This window comes from Anomaloglossus baeobatrachus, chromosome 6, assembly GCF_048569485.1.
Source record: "Anomaloglossus baeobatrachus isolate aAnoBae1 chromosome 6, aAnoBae1.hap1, whole genome shotgun sequence".
Classification (NCBI taxonomy): domain Eukaryota; kingdom Metazoa; phylum Chordata; class Amphibia; order Anura; family Aromobatidae; genus Anomaloglossus; species Anomaloglossus baeobatrachus.
Genome location: NC_134358.1, coordinates 346,547,609 through 346,570,030, shown reverse-complemented (window position 1 = coordinate 346,570,030; position 22,422 = coordinate 346,547,609). Strand labels below are relative to the sequence as shown.

The window sequence follows — 22,422 nt, the reverse complement described above, 5'->3', positions numbered from 1 at the left end:
TTACATTTTTCGTGGCAACTGAAAAGCAGTGATTCTATCGTTTTGACTTTATCCTCTATAGAACATTTACAAGTCAAGTGAATACTTTTTATATTTTGATAGATCAAACTTTAAAAAAGGGATTTCCAAGATTAGTTATATAATAAATAGTACACTTAAAATATTAACTTTTTATTTGAAATACCTTTATTTAGCAAAAAAGTGTGCTTTCTCTAGTGCACTCAGTAAGGATTTTAAAGATGGCAACTACACACAGTAGGCGGGCTTGCGTTAGGAATATCTGCTCAAGAAACGCAAAATACCAGAGTAGCATCCTATAAGGCATCGTGAATAAGCATACTTTTGTATGTAAATTTAAAAAGGACATTGAGTGGAACAGGACTTCAAACTGCAATCGCCCCCGATTGTGTTATACTACATCATGCAATATAAGAGAACTGCAGTGTATACTAGAATTGGAGATCACCATTGATTACACATGTTACAGGCTGATTTTGACAGGAGAAATGTCATTTGGCCAAGGAGCGGAAGGGCTGGATCTTTGATATGTGACTATTCAATGGGTTTTGGTCTAATTATCTCATCAGGATTACAACATTCCTGATGGAGAATTACTTTGAAACGTGTTGCATAAAGTCAGGTATCAGAGATCCAGCATTCATTTTTTAAGCCCTTCCACTCCTTGGCCAAATTACATTCGTCCTGTCAAAACCAGCCTGGCCTGTCACATGTGTAATGAATGGTGAGCTTCAATTCTACTATACACTGCAATATATTGCAGAATGCATCAAAAGCGGTCGTTGGCGATTGCAGTTTCAAGTCCCGTAAGGGAGCTACAAAATACAGTACAAAAAAATGCATCCTCTATGCATCCACAGCAGCGCAGCTTTTAACCTCTTCCACTCCTTGGACAATTAAAGTATGTCCAATACGGTGGGCTGCAGGAGCTGTATAGCCAAAGCTTTTTTCAATGGTTGTGTCTGACACAACCCCTCCAGGTGAGCAAAATCATATAATAGGTTTCACCTTGTATCACCTTGAGCTTATTTTTTAACCCCTTCAGCCCCAAGCCTATTTTGACCCTAAAGACCAGCCCATTTTTTGCAATTTTGACCAGTGTCCCTTTATGAGGTTATAACTCTGGAACACTTCAACGGATCCCGGTGATTCTGAGATTGTTTTTTCGTGACATATTGGGCTTCATGTTAGTGGTAAATTTAGGCCGATATTTTTTGCGTTAAAACCAACGAGACATATGACACAAAAAAATTAATAAATAACATTTCCCACATGTCTACTTTACATCAGAACAATTTGGGGGGGGGGGGGGGGGAAATTTAAGGAAGTTATAGGGATTCAAAGTTTATGAGCAATTTCTCATTTTTACAACAAAATTTACAAAGCCACATTTTTTAGGGACCACATCACATTTGAAGTGATTTTGAGAGGTCTACATGACACAGAACACCCAAAAGTGACACCATTCCAAAAATGGCACCCCTCAGGCTACTCAAAACCACATTCAAGAAGGTTATTAACCCTTCAGGTGCTTCACAGTAACTAAAGCAATGTGGAAGGAAAAAATGAACATTTTACTTTTTGCAACAAAAATGTTAATTTAGCCTCAAATATTGCATATTCACAAGGGTAGCAGGAATAAATGAACCCCCAAAATGTGTTGGGCAATTTCTTCTGAGCACGCAGATACCTCATATGTGGCGAAAAAACACTGTTTGGGCGCACGGCAGGACTCGGAAGGGAAGGAGCGTCATTTGACTTTTTGAACCGAAAATTAGCTAGAATCGTTAGCCGCACTATGTTGCGTTTGGAGAGCCCCTGAGGTGCCGAAACAGTGGAGCTCCCCCACATGTGACCCCATTTTGGAAACTAGACCCCTCATGGAATTTATCTAGATGTTTATTGAGCACTTTGAACCTCTGGGGGCTTCACAAAAGTTAATAGAGTTGAGCCGTGAAAATAATTTTTTTTTTTTTAACCACAAAATTGTTACTTCAACCTGGTAGCTTTTTTTTTCACAAGGGTATCAGGAAAAATTGCACCATAAAAAGTATTGTGCAATTTCTCTTGAGTACACAGACACCTCATATGTGGTGGAAATCAAATGTTTGGGTGCACAGCAGGGCTCAGAATGCAAGGAGCGTCATTTGACTTTTCAAACGCAAAATTGTCTGGGATAATTAGCGTAATTCCATGTTGTGTTTGGAGACTCCCTGAGGTGCCAAAACAGTGGAGCTCCCCCACATGTGACCCCATTTTGGAAACTAGACCCCCATGGCATAGAAAAAAAAATAGGGTGCACGCACAAATGTTCTGCAAAAAAGGGGGGGGGCTAGGTGGGATGGAAAAAAAGTCCTGTCCAAAGTCGAGTACGACTGCAGGACGATTGCTGATCAGGTACCTAATTGTACATGTTTTGTTTTTTTTATTTGGGGTGCACAAAAAAAAAAGCAAAAACTAGAGCAACAATTACGTACCTGATCAGCCAATCACGTAGCTGATCAGCACTTGGCGGCAGGCAGGTGGGGGAGGAGAGGGGGGGAGAGGGAGTGGGAGATGCGATTGGGGATAGTTAGAAAAGAGCCACGAACAATACTTACAGGATGGATCAGAACAGCGGCAGATGGGGGGGGCAGCGGCATATAAAGGGAGCATTTGTGAATGTGAGACGGCGGCGGCTGGGATAGGGTGGGGGCAGATGGGAGAGGGCGCAGTGGATGCAGGAGCGGCAGAGGATGGGGGGAAGGGGGGATGGGAGGGAAGGGGAGTGGGAGGTGAGATTGGGGATAGTTACCCTACAGGATGGATCTAGGCAGCAGGATCACAGGAGATGAAGGAGGCAGCAGATCGGGGAGGGTGAGAGGTGGGAGAGGGAGCGCAGCGCAGATCACGGGGGAGACAGGTGAGCAGAGCACAGATCACGGGGGTGACAGGTGGAGGGAGCACACATCACGGGGGTGACAGGTGGAGGGAGCACACATCACGGGGGTGACAGGTGGAGGGAGCACACATCACGGGGGTGACAGGTGGAGGGAGCACACATCACGGGGGTGACAGGTGGAGGGAGCACACATCACGGGGGGTGACAGGTGGAGGGAGCACACATCACGGGGGTGACAGGTGGAGGGAGCACACATCACGGGGGTGACAGGTGGAGGGAGCACACATCACGGGGGTGACAGGTGGAGGGAGCACACATCACGGGGGTGACAGGTGGAGGGAGCACACATCACGGGGGTGACAGGTGGTGGGAGCACACATCACGGGGGTGACAGGTGGTGGAGCACACATCACGGGGGTGACAGGTGAGGGAGCACACATCACGGGGGTGACAGGTGAGGGAGCACACATCACGGGGGTGACAGGTGAGGGAGCACACATCACGGGGGTGACAGGTGAGGGAGCACACATCACGGGGTTGACAGGTGAGGGAGCACACATCACGGGGGTGACAGGTGAGGGAGCACACATCACGGGGGTGACAGGTGAGGGAGCACACATCACGGGGGTGACAGGTGAGGGAGCACACATCACGGGGGTGACAGGTGAGGGAGCACACATCACGGGGGTGACAGGTGAGGGAGCACACATCACGGGGGTGACAGGTGAGGGAGCACACATCACGGGGGGTGACAGGTGAGGGAGCACACATCACGGGGGTGACAGGTGAGGGAGCACACATCACGGGGGTGACAGGTGAGGGAGCACACATCACGGGGGTGACAGGTGAGGGAGCACACATCACGGGGGTGACAGGTGAGGGAGCACACATCACGGGGGGTGACAGGTGAGGGAGCACACATCACGGGGGTGACAGGTGAGGGAGCACACATCACGGGGGGTGACAGGTGAGGGAGCACACATCACGGGGGTGACAGGTGAGGGAGCACACATCACGGGGGTGACAGGTGAGGGAGCACACATCACGGGGGTGACAGGTGAGGGAGCACACATCACGGGGGTGACAGGTGAGGGAGCACACATCACGGGGGGTGACAGGTGAGGGAGCACACATCACGGGGGTGACAGGTGAGGGAGCACACATCACGGGGGTGACAGGTGAGGGAGCACACATCACGGGGGTGACAGGTGAGGGAGCACACATCACGGGGGTGACAGGGGAGGGAGCACACATCACGGGGGTGACAGGGGAGGGAGCACACATCACGGGGGTGACAGGGGAGGGAGCACACATCACGGGGGTGACAGGGGAGGGAGCACACATCACGGGGGTGACAGGGGAGGGAGCACACATCACGGGGGTGACAGGGGAGGGAGCACACATCACGGGGGTGACAGGGGAGGGAGCACACATCACGGGGGTGACAGGGGAGGGAGCACACATCACGGGGGTGACAGGTGAGGGAGCACACATCACGGGGGTGACAGGTGAGGGAACACACATCACGGGGGTGACAGGGGAGGGGGCGGGTAGCCGACCATGGGGGTGAGAGGTGGGGGGAGCGTGCAGCACATCATGGAGGGGAGGGGGCGGGTAGCCGACCATGGGGGTGAGAGGTGGGGGGAGCGTGCAGCACATCATGGAGGGGAGGGGGCGAGCAGCACATCACGGAGGGGAGGGGGCGAGCAGAACATCACAGAGGGGAGGGGGCGAACGGCACATCACGGAGGGGAGGGGGCGAGCAGCACATCACGGAGGGGAGGGGGCGTGCAGCACAACACGGAGGGGAGGGGGCGAGCAGTACATCACGGAGGGGAGGGGGCGAGCAGCACATCACGGAGGGGAGGGGACAAGCAGCACATCACGGAGGGGAGGGGACGGGCACCGATCACGAGGGGGAGGGGCCGGGCAGCAGATCGGAGGGAGCGGTGGCACTAGGGCAGATGGAGGAAGACGGGGATCGAGCAGCACATCACGGAGGGGGAGGGGCCGGGCAGCAGATCGGAGGGAGCGGTGGCACTATGGCAGATGGAGGAGGACAGGGATCGCGCAGCACATCACGGAGGTGAGGGGGCGGGCACCGATCACGAGGGGTGAGGGGCCGGGCAGCAGATCAGGGGGAGCGGTGGCACTGTGGCAGATGGAGGGTGGCGGCGGAGGATCGGGAGGCTTTTCGCCGGTTTCATACAGTGGAATGGCAGCGCAGCAACTTCCGGGTCCCATGCTCCGGTCTCATAACAGCATGGGACCGGAGCTTGTCGCCCTGCCATTGCACTATGTACACTCACTGTGCTGGCGTGCTGCAGGGAAGTGAAGCTGATGGGGGCGGTCACCGGCAACAGGTCCACTGTAATTGGAGAGATCGGTCACAAGGCCGATCTCTCCAATCAGAGCTACTGGAGCTGGGGGAGGGTGATCCAGTGAGGTCACCCAGCTCCAGCCAATGGCCAGTGCTACAGCTGCACTGGCCAGGGCTGGATTTCAATGTTTCAGTCACTTTAAAATGGCTGGAACATTACAGTGGCTGTGATTGGTTGAGCGGCGTTCGTCAGCCAATCACAGCCTCCGTAGGTCCAGGGAGGAGGCACCACCACTCCTGAGGTCAGGAACAGGTCCCCTCCTCCCCGAATCTGCGTTTTATGTTAACATATTGAAGTCACCGGAGGCTCTGGTGCCGCGATTCCGCCATAACGGAAAGATTCGTCCTTGGTCGTTAAGGCCCAGGGCATCATGACGGATCTTTCCGTCCATGGTCGTGAAGGGGTTAACTTATCTAGCAGGAGCATTGTCATGGCAGTCACAGGAGCCATAAGCAGACCCCCACCTGCCATGGTAAACCATCATAAGGGAGCCAACGGATGCATGCAGTGGCAGTTGCCCACCCTCTGTTCACACAATTTAAAATTCCACTTAAAGACGGACAGCAGCAAATAAGAGTGTTACCAGAAGTGGGTGGAGGTTGGCTCCACTCCCTGATGTTAGAGGCACATAACTGTGTAAGGTCCCTTTCACACTGCGTTTTGTCTTATGTTTAGTGGTCCCGTTGGGGCATCCGTCCGAACCGCCACTCCCCCACCCCGCAAAACATATTTCAGACGCATGCGCTGACAGGGCCATTGACTGTAATGGAGCAGACTACGTTTGCGTGTGCTCTGTTTTGTACCACTTTCGGGCATATATACGTTTTCTTCAGGTGTACACCAAAACGTAGTAGAATACGTTTTGGTGTCCACCTGCAGAAAACATATGTGCCCGAAAATAGTGCAAAACAGAGCACACGCTAACGTAGTCTGCTTCATTAGAGTCAATGACCCTGTCGGCACATGCATCCGAAACACGTTTTGCGGGGTGGGGGAGGGGCGGTTCGGACGGATGCCCCCGACGGGACCACTAAACGTAAGGCAAAACACAGTGTGAAAGAAGCCATAGACAACCAGTGACTGCCAGGAATGATGAGGGTTTAGCAAGCCTGCATCAAAGACAATACCAGTATGTTATTTCACGAAGAGATTAAGCAAAATTTTAGCTTAATATAAAGTGTCAGTCTAAAACATACAGTACAGGCCAAAAGTTTGGACAAACCTTCTCATTCAAAGAGTTTTCTTTATTTTCATGACTCTGAAAATTGTAGATTCACATTGAAGGCATCAAAACTATGAATTAACACATGTGGAATGAAATACTTAAGAAAAAAAGTGTGAAACAAATGAAAATATGTCTTATATTTATATTCTAGGTTCTTCAAAGTAGGCACCTTTTGCTTTGATTACTGCTTTACACACTCTTGGCATTCTCTTGATGAGCTTCAAGAGGTAGTCACCAAAAATGGTTTTCACTTCACAGGTGTGCTCTGTCAGGTTTAATAAGTGGGATTTCTTGCCTTATAAATGGGGTTGGGACCATCAGTTGTGTTGTTCAGAAGTCTGGTGGATACACAGCTGATAGTCCTACTGAAAAGACTGTTTGAAGTTGTATTTTGGCGAGAAAAAAGCAGCTAAGTAAAGAAAAACCAAGTGGCCATCATTACTTTAAGAAATGAAGGTCAGTCAGTCCGAAAAATTGGGAAAACTTTGAAAGTGTCCCCAAGTCCAGTGGCAAAAACCATCAAACGCTACAAAGAAACTGGCTCACATAAGGACCGCCCCAGGAAACGAAGACCAAGAGTCACCTCTGCTGCGGAGGATAAGTTTATCCGAGTAACCAGCCTCAGAAATCGCAAGTTAACAGCAGCTCAGATTAGAGACCAGGTCAATGCCACACTAAGTCTAGCAGCAGACACCTCTAGAACAACTGTTAAGAGGAGACTTTGTGCACCAGGCCTTCATGGTAAAATAGCTGCTAGGAAACCACTGCTAAGGATAGGCAACAAGCAGAAGAGACTTGATTGGGCTAAAGAACACAAGGAATGGACATTAGACCAGTGGAAATCTGTGCTTTGGTCTGATGAGTCCAAATTTGAGATTTTTGGATCCAACCACCGTGTCTTTATGAGACGTAAAAAAGGTGAACGGATGGACTCTACATGCCTGGTTCCCACCGTGAAGCATGGAGGAGGTGGTGTGATGGTGCTTTGCTGGTGACACTGTTGGGAATTTATTCAAAACTAAAAGGCATATATAAACAGCCACTGGATCTGGTATACAGATAAATTATTCAGAATAGCAGGGTACCAGCAAAAAACGCCTAAAAATTAACTTTTATTCAATAATTAATAATAAAATCTTACTGACAAACAACATAGAACAGCTATATATATAGCATGTATCACATCAATTGATGTACTCCCATATAAATGCCCTCATGAGTGCAGCAGCATGAGCGCTGGATGTCGGGACCATATGGCATGTGTCGGCCCTCTGTGGGATAATTAAGGCCCGTTCAGACACATGATTGAATACTCTCCTGATAAGGAAACGTGTCGAGAGTGGAGCCCAGGCATGATTTATTTCGCTGACAGTGTTTTCAGATCCTGAAGCAATTCCTGGGAGGACTGGGGGATCTGTATTATGTTAGCTTTCTGTCTGACAGCAATGGAGGAAAAAGGGACACAAGTTCAGTTCTGCTGAAGACTGGTGAGACTGTTACTTTTCTGTTTTATTAAGAGTGGCTGATTATTCATAGTATTCCCACTGCTTTTGCATCTGAGTAGTCCTTTGGACAGAGAGAATTTTTCTATCTCTGCATTATAGTAGTGCTTTGGATAAAAAGAATACTGGTCCACATATTACAATCATTGCTGCCTGCTTGATGTACTACTGCCCCACAACATATATAGGGCATTTATATGGGAGAACATCAATTGATGTGATACAGGCTATATATATATATAGCTGTTCTATGTTGTTTGTCAGTAAGATTTTAATATAAATTATTGAATAAAAGTTATTTAGGCGTTTTTTGCTGGTACCCTGCTATTCTGCAAAATTAAAGGCATACTGAACCCAGCATGGCTACCACAGCATCTTGCAGCGGCATGCTATTTTATCCGGTTTGCGTTTCGTTGGACAATCATTTATTTTTCAACAGGACAATGACCCCAAACACACTTCCAGGCTGTGTAAGGGCTATTTGACTAAGGAGGAGAGTGATGGGGTGCTACGCCAGATGACCTGGCCTTCAGTCACCAGACCTGAACCCCATCGAGATGGTTTGGGGTGAGCTGGACCGCAGAGTGAAGGCAAAAGGGCCAACAAGTGCTAAGCATCTCTGGGAACTCCTTCAAGACTGTTGGAAGACCATTTCCGGTGACTACCTCTTGAAGCTCATCAAGAGAATGCAAAGAGTGTGCAAAGCAGTAATCAAAGCAAAAGGTGGCTACTTTGAAGAACTTAGAATATAAGACATAAAAAAGTGTGAAACAACTGAAAATAAGTACCGTATTTTTCGGACTATAAGACACACTTTTTTTCCCCAAAATGTTGGGGGAAGTGGGGGTGCGTCTTATGGTCTGAATGTAGGGCATGGCTGCGGGGAATGAAGGTGCTGCAATGGAGCGGGTCATCGGGGGCACGAGCAGGCTGCAGCAGTACATGCAGTGACCACGTGGGCCCGCTCATTACATATGCACGCCCATCATCCCGCCCATCTCTCAGCGCTGAAGGCAGTCCTGACAGGTGGGCGGGGTGATGGGCGAGGGACGCGCGCATAGTAGACAGCCAGCTTGCATGATCACCCCTAGCAACTACAGCCTGGAGTGATCATGTGCGGCTGTATTCACTGCTCCCCGCACATCATCAGCACGGGGGGCAGTGAATCAGTACACTCACCGTTCCCCCGCAGCACCGCGATCTCCTCTTGTCTGTGCCGGCAGCGCTGTGGGAGCCGGCCACAATCCCTGCAGCATCGCACTGTCCTCCTGTCTGTGCCGTCTGCGGCTGTGTGGAGACTAGCGGTGCTCACAGCGATGACGTCATCGCTGTGCGCACGTGTCCACACAGCACGGCCGCCAGACAGGAGGACATCGCAATGCTGCAGGGATCGTGGCCGGCTCCCACAGCGCTGCCGGCACAGACAGGAGGAGGAGCGATGCTGCGTCGAGCAAGGAAAGGTGAGTATAAACGTTTATTTTTTTTCTGCGTGCCACAGGATGCAGGACATATACCAGGATGATGGGGGTATCTGAGCAGGATGATGGGGGTATCTGAGCAGGATGATGGGGGTATCTGAGCAGGAAGATGGGGGTATATGAGCAGGAAGATGGGGGTATATGAGCAGGAAGATGGGGGTATATGAGCAGGAAGATGGGGGTATATGAGCAGGAAGATGGGGGTATATGAGCAGGAAGATGGGGGTATATTAGAAGGATGATGGGGGTATATTAGAAGGATGATGGGGGTATATTAGAAGGATGATGGGGGTATATGAGCAGGATGATGGGGGTATATTAGCAGGATGATGGGGGTATATTAGCAAGATGATGGGGGTATATTAGCAAGGTGAGGGCGTATATAGCATGATGATGGCGTATATAGCAGGATGATTGCGTATATAGCAGAATGGGAGTACATACCAGGATGGCAGTGTGGAGACACGGGGGCTCAGTGGGTGCTCTCGTCCGCTGGCCCGGCCGCCTTTGGAAAGACAGCATGGCTCAGGGCTCATCCCAACTGAACGCACAACCTCCTTAACCGTGGGCGTAACACTACTCCGACAACACAGGGTGAGGGAATCACAATATTAAGATTTTATTGGATCCCCAAACAATTAACAGCACATAACCCATAACCAGCAAAACACACAAATGTAACAGGCAACAGAGTCTCACCCTTCCACTGGCTTACCAGGGATTAGAATGTCCAAGCCTCAGAGCTTCCAGGGCTATTTACTCCAATCCAGCAGCACCCCGCTTTTGGCGGGCACCCACCGAGAAAGGAATAACCCCAGATTTAGGAAGCTGTCTGAGGTCTGTAAAGTCTGTAGCCAGGTGACCAAATTGTCCCAACCTGGGTTTCTTCCTTAATTAGTCTCTGGTATGATGATATAATCCTGGCAGCCGGAGTCGAAATTCCTAGACTGTGGTTACGGTCTCCAATCGGAATAGGAGTCCCTAGATTGAAGCCATGTAGCCAAGTGATCCTCTAGTCGGAGCCAAAGTCCCTAGACCGAGTCCACAAGGTATCCTGTTATGATCCCCTAGCCAGCTCCTAAGAGCTTAGACTGGATCCATCAGCATTCATCAACAACTGGTGACTTAAAGAAGTCCCTTTTTATAGCCATCGCCTTCCCTTCGAATATACTGCGCCATTATCGGATTGGTTGTACAAGGTTGCTTCTCTTATTGGATGAATTTCAGGCTGCATGGATAATGTTCATTTAAATGATGTGGATAGAAAGACTGAGGATATACCTGTAGTCTGCAATGCACAGTCTAGACAATGGCCACTGAGGTCATTTAAATTAGATTAGCAATACACAACTACATTACAATGATTGCTCGGAAGGGTCTGGAGAAACAATAGTTTAGCAAACATGAGTTAACACACAGAAGAACAATAAGTCTGGCTAATGTAAGAAATTTAAGCCACGACACACATTGAAAAAGTCTGTCACATTCCTCCTACTTTTTAATTAGCCAGATGGGAAAATGGCTGAATCTTGACGAGGTTTGTTGTTGATGGGACGGCCAGACGTGGTAGGCCTCTTATCACCCTTCTCCTCTAGACGGCATTGTCCTTTTTAATGGTGAGGTCAGCAACAGAGGCTCGCATCTATACACCTCCCCCAGGTTGAGCAGCCATATTGCAGACAAGCACTAAGGTGGGGTCCATGAGTTGGGCTTCCCTGAATTCCTTACGATCTATCTCCCCCCAGTCAATGGCCACAGTTGGGTCTGAGGTACTCACATTCGTTGGATCTGAGGAGGAGGCTGAAGATTGAGGAGGAGGGTTCCCCTCGGATGGGTTGGTAGAAACACCTGCACAAGGATGGTGTTTGGCTTGGCTGCGGGTGATGGCGGTAACAAACTGGCTGGATAGTCCTTGTCCTAGGTCATTCTCCAAAATGACTGGTGTGAGCAGGTAATCCGCAAGCCCTACTTCCACTTCCCTCTGGGTGGTATCCGAAACAACAGGCTTGGTGGGGCCATCCATGAATCCCACTTCAATTTCCTCCTGGTTAGTCCCCGAAATAACAGGTGTGGGGAGGCTGTCCATAAGCTCCATATGGACCTCTTCCTGGTCACACACCAAAATAACAGGTGTGGGGATGCTGTTCATAAGCTCCACATCAGCCTTGCTCTGGTCAGTCTCCACAATGACAGGTATGGGGAGGCTGTTCACAAGCCCCACATCGATCACTTCCTGGTTGGTCCCCAAAATACCAGGCGTGGGGAGGCTGTCCATAAGCTCCACCTCGACCTCTCCCTGGTCGGTCCTTAGGTCCAACAAGCCAGAGGGATGTCCGAGCGCTGGCCCTCAGCCAGGGAGATTAATAATTGGGAATCTGGTAAATGGTCTTCTGGGGAAACAATAACTGAGCTTACCAGGGTAATGGAGGAACCAGTGTCTCGTAGTCGCTGGCTCTGTATGTCACAGACCTTGACCGGCTGAGCTGGCAGATGGGCTCCAAGCCTGGGGCCTCGGTTTTGGAGACAATCTTTATCGATATGTCCAAAGCGTCCACATGTATAACAGCGCCATAGATTGGGCAAGTCACAGGCCTTGTTTGTAGACCTTTGTTTTGGTGCAGCTTCTGCTGGGTAGCGGGACCATCCTTCTCGAGCGGCTGGTGTTAGCAGTACGGCAGCTGGAACCCCATAAACATATTCCAGAACACAAGCCCTCTCTTCTCTTGAGGATTTAGGCCCCAATGCAGCCAACAACGCTGTGGCTTGGGCCATTTGGACCAAATTGATTCCCGATTGTCACTAGATCCATGATGTGGCACATAGTTTAAATCCTCTGGGTCAACATAGTTGGGATCCTAATCGTCCTCGGCATCCCAAATGACTAATTTCTGGATCAAGTCCGACCGAGTGTCAGCGTTCCTGTAGTCAATCTTTTGCATCTGGCACAGATCCTGTAGCATCCATTTACTGCTGCGGTCGTAACTCCTCTCCGGTACTTCTCCCTTGGCTGAGCTAGTGGGGTTGGACATGGCAGCGTCCGAAACCTGAATGCCTCCCCTATGGCCTGCTGGGTATGCTTATGTGCCTCCCTGGTTGTTGATTCCTGGACGGAGTCCGCCAACACCAGTCCTCTGCAGCTCCCCTGGGTAAACCAGGCTGAGTACTATCCCTCTGCTTCCACCAATTGTGGAGACAGGGGGCTCAGTGGGTGCTCTCGTCCACTGGCCCGGCCGCCTTTAGAAAGACAGCATGGCTCAGGGCTCATCCCAACTGAACGCACAACCTCCTTAACCGTGGGCGTAACACTACTCAGACAACCCAGGGTGAGGGAATCACAATATTAAGATTTTATTGGATCCCCAATCAATTAACGGCACATAACACAACCAGCAAAAGACACAAATGTAACAGGCAACAGTCTCTCACCCTTCCGCTGGCTCACAAGGGATTAGAATGTCCGTGCCTTAGAGCTTCCAGGGCTATTTACTCCAATCCAGCAGCACCCCGCTTTCGGCGGGCACCCACCGAGAAAGGAATAACCCCAGATTTAGGAAGCTGTCTGAGGTCTGCAAAGTCTGTAGCCAGGTGACCAAATTGTCCCAACCTGGGTTTCTTCCTTAAGTAGTCTCTGGTATGATGATATAATCCTGACAGCCGGAGTCGAAATTCCTAGACTGTGGTTATGGTCTCCAATCGGAATCAGAGTCCCTAGATTGAAGCCATGTAGCCAAGTGATCCTCTAGTTGGAGCCAAAGTCCCTAGACCGAGTCCACAAGGTATCCTGGTTATGATCCCCTAGCCAGCTCCTAAGAGCTTAGACTGCATCCATCAGCATTCATCAACAACTGGTTACTTAAAGAAGTCCTTTTTATAGCCATCGCCTTCCCTTCGGATATACTGTGCCCTTATCGGATTGGTTGTACAAGATTGCTTCTCTTATTGGATGAATTTCAGGCTGCATGGACAATGTTCATTTAACTGATGTGGATAGAAAGACTGAGGATATACATGTAGTCTGCAATGCACAGACTAGACAATGGCCACTGAGGTCATTTACATTAGATTAGTAATACACAACTACATTACAATAATTGCTCGGAAGGGTCTGGAGAAACAATAGTTTAGCAAACATGAGTTAACACACAGAAGAACAATACATCTGGCTAATGTAAGAAATTTAACCCACGACACACATTGAAAAAGTCTGTCTCGTCACAGGCAGTATGTAGCAAGATGGGGCTATACCAGGATGAGGGACATATATACACAAGGCAGAAGGATCATTACCAGGATGGGTACCTTAGTAGAGAATTTGGGGACATTACCCCCATAACAGTGTCAGCAGCAGATCCTCGCCCCATAACAGTGTGTCATGACCACATTTTTTGCTTAAAATTTTATTTTCCTTCTCTAAAACCAGGGTGCGTCTTATGGTCCGGTGCGTCTTATAGTCCGAAAAATACGGTATTTCATTCCACATGTGTTAATTCATAGTTTTGATGCCTCCAATGTGAATCTACAATTTTCAGTCATGAAAATAAAGAAAACTCTTTGAATTAGGTGTGTCCAAACTTTTGGTCTGTACTGTACATTAAATTTGTAAAGGTGTCACCATATAGTACAATTACATATTTCTGAAATTCAATAAACAGTAACATCACATATAGATAACTTTCCTAAATATCATTGAGTGTACAAATTGTTTATTTCTCAGTAATTACCCTTTCTTCACTTTATTCCTCTGTTGTAAAGGATCATTTATGGTGTATGGAAAATGCTTCATAAAATGATGCTTGAAATCTTTAAGATAATTTTTCCTAAGCCAATCATCCTATGGCATAAAAAACACATGCAAATGTAAGTGAACAATATATTAAAACAGCAAATAAAAAGAAAGCAGTTATTTTTACATAATCAAGAAAAATGGATAGCAGCAAGTCTGATTCACTTTAGAATGCATTCACACATCTATGTGACATTTGTGCTCTCAGATATATTCTCAGCACACAGAACTGTAAGGCCATGTGCGCACGTCTGCGTTCTGGTTGTCCCTTATTCTGCAGCGTTTTGTCACTGCATGTGCGATTCAAAATGCAGCCGAAAAGTTGTGTTTTGGATGCATTGTGAATGCAGAATTCATGCATTCTGGATGCTTGCTCTGCCATAGACAGTGGGAAAAGCATCCAAAACACACAAAAGAAGTGACATGTTGCTTTTTAGAACGCAGCGTTTTGGCAAAAAATTTCAGCATGCGAATCGCTGCGTTCTGAAACGCAACGTGCGGATGGAATTTGCACAAGTCACAGACTTTGCTGGGGACGCAGAACGCATGTGTTTACGCTGCAGTGCAAAACGCAGCGTAAAGGCATGAAAAAGGCACACATGCGCACACAGCCTTAAGGCCCTGTCACACACATATAATAGATATAAAGATAAATCTGCGTCAGATCTGTGGTTGCAGTGAAATTGTGGACAATCAGTGCCAGGTTTGTGGCTGTTTACAAATGGAACAGTATGTCCATGATTTCACTGCAACCACAGATCTGCCAAAGATTTATCTGTGTGTGTGACGGGGCCTTTAGGGTATGTGCGCACTAGGCGTTTTTGCCGCGTTTTTAGCGGCGTTTTTTACCGCGTTTTTGTGCTGAAAACGCAGCGACAGTGCTTCCCCAGCAATGTCAATGGGTTTTCATAAGTGCTGTCCGCACACAGCGTTTTTTTTTAGCTGTGTTTTTGTGGTGACCACAAAAACGCAGCATGTCAATTATTTCTGCGTTTTCCACTGCGTTTTTCACTCATTGAATTCAATGAGATGTTAAAAACGCAATGAAAAACGCATATAGCCGCGTTTCTATGACTAAAAACGCAGCTATAAACGCAAGGGGTGGGTACTACAGTGACGTGTACAGGAAGAGGATTCCTTCTGTTGGTAAACACAGAAGCATGAATCCTCCCGGTACCGTCACTGCTGCGTCCACCTCCCGTCCTGTGCATGTCAGCTCCGTGCGGCGCCATGTCTGGGCGAGAGGTGGAGGCAGCGGCGAAAACCAAAGTGAACAGTAGAAAAAAAAAAAAATGTCATATATACTCACCTGTCTGCAGGGTCCCGGTGCCATGCCCGCTCCCATCTCCTCCCGGTACCGCCGCTCTGGCTGTGTGCAGTCTCCCCGGGGCAGGACCTTGCTTGCAGGACCTGGCGGTGGATCACCTGATGCAGTCACCTGACGCATCAGCTGATCGTAGTCTCTCCGGCTTTTTCGCGCCCGGCCGGCTATCAGCTGATCCTGCTGTCAGGGGACTTCATCAGCTGATTACCGGCAGCTCCTGCAGCGATCGGACGGGATCAGACTCCTGTCCAATCGATCGCTGCAGGAGCTGCCGGTAATCAGCACAGCACATAAGTGAGTATTATTTTTTTTTTTCTACTGATGCATCTGCTGATTGTATAATCGGCTTTTATACAATCAGCTGATGTGTGATGGGATTCAGGCACTTGATCCCGACACATCATCAGATCGCTTTGCCTTCCAGCAAACCGATCAGATGATATTGGATCCGGATTGGACGGCGCGGGACCCTGACCCAGGATTACTGCGGAGGGGGGTTCTTTATTTCAATAAAGATGGAGTCACTAATTGTGTTGTGTTTTATTTCTAATAAAAATATTTTTCTGTGTGTTTTTTTTTTTTTTTATCATTACTAGAAATTCATGGTGGCCATGTCTAATATTGGCGTGACACCATGAATTTCGGGCTTAGGGCTAGCTGATAATATACAGCTAGCCCTAACTCCATTATTACCCAGCTAGCCACCCGGCTTCAGGGCAGCTGGAAGAGTTGGATACAGCGCCAGAAGATGGCGCTTCTATGAAAGCGCCATTTTCTGGGGTGGCTGCGGACTGCAATTCGCAGTGGGGGTGCCCAGAAATCTTGGGCACCCTGCACTGTGGATTCCAATCTCCAGCTGCCTAGTTGTACCCGGCTGGACTCAAAAAATTAGGCGAAGCCCACGTCATTTTTTTTTTTTTTTTTAATTATTTCATGAAATTCATGAAATAATTAAAAAAAAGGGCTTCTCTATATTTTTGGTTCCCAGCCGGGTACAAATAGGCAGCTGGGGGTTGGGGGCAGCCCGTACCTGCCTGCTGTACCCGGCTAGCATACAAAAATATGGCGAAGCCCATGTCATTTTTTTTTTCTTTTTGGGCAAAAAACTGCATACAGTTCTGGATGGAAGATGCTGAGCCTTGTAGTTCTGCAGCTGCTGTCTGCTCTCCTGCATACACTAGTGAATGGAGGATGCTGAGCCTTGTAGTTCTGCAGCTGCTGTCTGCTCTCCTGCATACAATGAACATTTTGAAGAAGGAAATGACATCAGACCTTTTTTTTTTTTTTTCATCAACAATCTTTAATGGCATTGTGCACTGATTAAAAACGCAGTGAGCAAAAACGCAGCAAAAAACGCACCAAATCGCGGCAAAAACGCATGCGTTTTTGCCGCGTTTTTTAGCCGCGGGTGCGTTTTTTGAGACAAAAACGCACATAAAAACGCAGCGTGAAAAAAACGCCTAGTGCGCACATACCCTTAGGCTGTTGCAGACAATCTGCAGCCAAATATACATGTTCTGGAAAAAAAAAAACAATGCACTTTTTTTTACGCAATATGTTTTTTTATTTTTCAACAAAGATGCTGAAAAACACAAAGAATTTACATTCTGCAGATTTTTTTCTACAAGGAAAAAATCCTGAATGTGTGCACAGCACTTCAGAATTCTCAGACTTTGCTGCCATCAGGATATCCTTGCAGATTTCTGAAAATCTACAAGAAAAAAAATAGATCTACTTATACATCCATGCAGAGGCATACATAGGAACTATGGTGCACCATAGCAGAAATCCTAATTGGACCCTCCCGACCACCACCCTACAAAAGAAAAAAAAAATAATAATATTTAGCGCAGTTCATATAAAATAATAAAAGAATATCTCACAAATGTGCAGCCCTAAAAAAAATTTCCTTTCACTGAAGCCCCTTAGTGCCTTAAGAAACCCCTTTCATGGCCCCATAAAGTCCAAAGCCAACAAAATTGCCCCCTCAGACACACTATAGCACCTCCACAGGGAATTCCTACACAGTGCCTTCCACACGCAGTTTGATGAGCCCACAGTACCTCCGACTATCGTAAAGTAGGATACCCCACAGTGACCCAATCACACTATGATGGCCCTGACACCACCATTCATACAGTAAAATGGCCCTCCATAGAGTATCATGAATTCTTCATACAGTACCACCCCCCCAACACAAATGGCATTCCATACAGTATCATGAATCCTCCATACAGTACCATTGCCCAAACACAACCTTCCACACAGTATGATGGTAACAACAAAATCCTCCACATTGTATAGTTGCTCGTACACCGCTCAACAAGCAATACAATGGCCCCCCACTAATTTCTCAATACAGTATGGCACCCCACATAGCCCTCAAAACAATAAATAAAATGGACCCCAATAAGAAAAAAGGTCCCCACGTAGTAAAATGGCCCTCTAAACAGTATGTTTCCAAAAAAGCCCTCAAAATAGTGTCATGCTCATTATATAGCCCCCTCAAAATAGTGTAATGCTCATCATATAGCTATCCAAACAGTACGATGGCCAACATATAGCCTTCAAAATAGTGTACTGGCCTCCACATAAACTTGCAAATATTATAATGGGCCTCATTTGAGTTAAAATAAATAAAAATATACTCACCTCTCCTCGTTCCCCAGCGGTTCCAATCCCTGCAATATGTGGTCTGAAGCTCTGCAGAGCGAGGATTGCATATTGACGTTTTCGTGCCCACTGCGCTGAGACGTCAGAGTTCAGATGGACAGGGAGACAGATGGAGATAGCAGACAGTTCCCTGTCCCATCATTGCTTTCAACTATATCTGCATCCAGGATGCAGATACAGTTGAAAGTAATACCAGGTAGAGAGAAGGGGGGTGGGATCTGGGAGATGGGAGGAGAGGGCCTGCCCATGCACTACCCCCTCCACTCACTAGTCCCATCATGGCTGCATGGCGTGCTATTAACGCTACTGCATCCATTTGAATTCCTGATCCAAGTGTAAGATACATGGAATTCAGAACCACCTACACTCAACCCTAAATCAATGGGAATCAGTGACATGATGCAAATGAGAAGGCCTCCGTTTTGCATCTGTATCTTGTGGATCTATTACCTAGTGATAAACTCTAACATGTGACTTCCAACTGTTTTTTTTTATTGACTTTGAAACACAATGTTTAAGAAAATGCCACACAGAGGCAATAGAGTTGAAAAAAGAAAAATGGTCAATTTTTCACTAAAATGCACATCAATCTGTGAATGTAGCTGCATATATATTATCTAAACAAATACTGTACAAGATATTTGGGTACGTTTATTGTTACATTTTGTTCAACAACACATTTTCTGTGTAACAGCAAATGCTACAACTGTAGCAATAAGCCACCGATCACCTGACAAGAAGTTGGTTGCATCGGGCTTTCCTATACAGTTGCGTAGATCATAGGGTACTTTCACATTTGCGTTGTGTGGCATCTGTTGCAATCCGCCGCCTTGTGGAATTACAGAAACCGTTGCAGAAATCAGTTTATTCCTCATAGGCTTCAATTAAGGGCGGATTGCAACAGATGGTCTTGCGTTCCATCCGCCCCGTGGTGCATCAGTCGTTTTGTCAGTGACTGTCAAGCGGAAGGATCGCGCAATGTAACATTTTATTTTTGTGTAAAAAAACGCACTCGGCAGGATTCCGTCGAGATCTGTTAGAAGGCATAATGAATGTCTATGATGCTGGATTCCCATCGCCATGCGTTTGGCGACAGATTCCAATGCAGGATTCAGTCACGTTCTACTGAGCATGCTCAACACGTCCAGCAGAACGTTCTAAAATCGTTTAAAGAACTACTGGTCTCTCTCTGTCGGTCTCTCTCTCCCTGTCAGACGGTCTCTCCCTCTCACACTGACCGATCACCGGCGCTGCGCTGCACAGCCGTCACAAAGCTCTGGTAGTCACTGCTTCCCTCGCCCACCGGTGCCTGTGATTGGTTGCAGTCACGCGCCCCCATGTTGAGTGACAGCTGTCTCACTAGAACCAATCACAGCCACCGGTGGGCAGGTTTATATCGTTCAGTACAATAAATAAATTTAAAAAAAAAAAACAAAAAACTGTGTGCGGTCCCCCCCAATTTTGATACCAACCAAGATAAAGCCACACGGCTGAATGCTGGTACTCTCAGGATGGGGAGCATCACGTTATAGGGAGCCCTCCAGCCTAAAAATATCAGCCAGCAGCCGCCCGGAATTGCCGCATCCATTAGATGCGACAGTCTCGTGACTCTACCCGGTTCATCCCGAATTGCCCTGGTGCGGTGGCAATCAGGGTAATAAGGAGTTAATGGCAGCCCATAGCTGCCACTAAGTCCTAGGTTAATCATGGAAGGTGTCTATGAGACACGCCCCATGATTAATCTGTAGTGAAAGTAAATAAACAGAAACAACGAAAAATCCTTTATTTGAAATAAAAGAAAAAAATCCCCCTCTTTCACCACTTTATTAATCCCCAAAAAACCCTCTAGGTCCGACGTAATCCACACGAGGTCCCACGACGCTTTCAGCTCTGCTACATCGGAAGTTGACAAAAGCGGCCATAGGACACCGCCGCTCTCTGTCAGCTCCACACAGAAACTGAAGTGATTTGCGCTGTCAGCGGTGATGTAACTCAGATAGTGCCGGTGTGTGTGGTAATGATGGGGGCAGCAGTGCAGGTGTGTGTGGTGATGATGGGGGCAGTAGTGCCTGCATGTGTGCGGTGATGATGGGAACGGTAGTGCCTGCATGTGTGCAGTGATGATAGGGGCTCTCTCGGCTAAAGAAAACCAAGAATACAACACGTTATTTCACAGGAATCTGTTGCCTTTATTATCACACTATTTAGAACGCATCAGTCACATGCGTCACACAACGCATTGTGACGGATGCCGCACAACGCAACTGTTAAAGTACCTATAGAGAGACATTGGGAAATACTCAGAGCCTATGAACAAAGCCTTATAAGCGAGCAGAAGGTGTAATGCATAATCAAGAGAATACAGGTACCAATGATATCAGTACCTGCTGAATACAGAGGGTTGAACTGTAATTTATATGCTGAGAACTCGATATTTTGGTTATTTTTGATGGTTTTAGGAAGATATGGACGAGAGGAGTTTGATTGTATTTTCTTCTTTGGTCCGTGAAGATCACTTCATCATTCCCACATATCTGGGGAAGCTGCACCTTGAACATTTTACACTTGAGATCATACAGTAATTATCTCATTACCAGCAAAAGGTTCCTGAACAAGTTACATGCAAATTCAAAATTAAACTTTACATATTGCTTTCAAAATAAGCTACTATTTAACTTCAGCAAACCTATTTTCACCATCCTGACAGAGCCAAACTTTTCAATTCTGACCAGTGTCACTATGTGACAATAACTCTGGAATGCTTAAAGCGAACCTGTCACCAGGTTTTTGCTACCTCATTTGAGAGCAGCATCATGTAGAGACAGAGACCCCGATTCCAGTGATGTATCACTTACTGAGCTGTTTGATGTCATTTTGAGCATTTATGTCGCGGGCGGCGGGGCACTGCGCTCGCACTAAAACGCTCGGGTCCGGCACTGCTGCTGCTCGGTGGCTCGAGCGGTGGGCCGGATCCGGGGACTCGAGCGGCGCTCCTCGCCCGTGAGTGGAAAGGGGATAGTTTTTGTTTGGGGATTGAGTCCGTGACGCCACCCACGGGTTGTGGTGAAGATGGGCACCACCGCTGCTGGTGACGGAGATCCTGGGAGCGGTGTTAGGGAGCAGCTGGGATGTTGTTCTCCCCCTCCGTGGGTAGGGGTTGGTGGTCCCGGGGCCCGGTGAGGTGACGGGGAGGCAGGGTTGGTGAGGTGGCAGGGTTGCTGGGACAGAGCGGCGCGGTGCCGAACGGCACCGGCGCACTCACTCAGCAATCGATACACAAAGTCTCCGGTAAACCAAACGGCTGGATGGACGGGTCCCGCAGCCGGCCGCAGCGTCTCTCCCCGGACAAGTGATGGCGGCTGTCTTTCCCTGCACCTGTGTAGTGTTTTGGCTCTGATGGCTTCCCAATCGTAGCCCGCTCCCCGGCGTATAGGTGCCACAGGAGCCCGTTTTGCCCGCAGGCGCTGGCCCTTGGATCTCTAGCTTCTGGCGATAGCTGTATATCCCCTGGTGCGGACGGTTGCCTTCTAACGGGTCTTTGGTTGTTAGGAAACCCCTGGGGTTCCGGTCACTAACGGATTTGACATTTGTCGGCGGCTCCAAGCCTGGTCGGAGTCCGCAGGCCCTGCCTGTGTGTGCTGGCTTCACTTCGCTCCCCGGTTCGGTACCGGCGGGCCACCGCCCGACCCTTGTCCTACAGTTCCGCGTCGTTCCACCACTCCTGCAGACGGCCACCACCGTTTGCCAACCTTGCTGTCAGTGCCTGGGATCCCTCCCAGACACCAGCAGTAGCTCCTCTTACTTTCACTGCCACAACTCAATTGCTTCCTTTTCCCGCCTCCAGGCCTGTGAACTCCTCAGTGGGTGGGGCCAACCGCCTGGCTCCACCCCACCTGGTGTGGACATCAGCCCCTGGAGGGAGGCAACAAGGATTTTGTGTCTGACTCTGGTGTTTCTGCCCGGGGGTGGGGGTGTGAGTGTTATTCATGTGGCTACCTGGCTAGTCCAGGGCGCCACATTTATACAGGGCCCATAAATATACAGAACTACCTTGCAAAATGCCAAGTAGTCCTCTAATGATAAAATAACTGATTAATCAGCAGTAGATTGTCAAAACTACACTAAGAAGCCCAGTAATTGACATAGCTGGAATCAGG

At 48.2% G+C, this 22,422-nt stretch overlaps 1 protein-coding gene across 4 annotated transcripts in view; it reads right to left on the bottom strand.

Moving 5' to 3' along the window:
- Nucleotides 1-22,422, bottom strand: part of TEX10 (testis expressed 10) — a 1,039,320-nt gene that overhangs the window by 808,841 nt on the left and 208,057 nt on the right. For 3 of the 4 annotated variants that reach the window (XM_075314985.1, XM_075314986.1, XM_075314988.1), the window contains exon 4: nt 14,207-14,316. The exons of the other annotated variant lie outside the window; for it this stretch is intronic. In XM_075314985.1, coding sequence (XP_075171100.1) covers nt 14,207-14,316 — 110 coding nt within the window. The remainder of the gene's footprint in view (nt 1-14,206; nt 14,317-22,422) is intronic. 4 annotated transcript variants of the gene reach the window in all.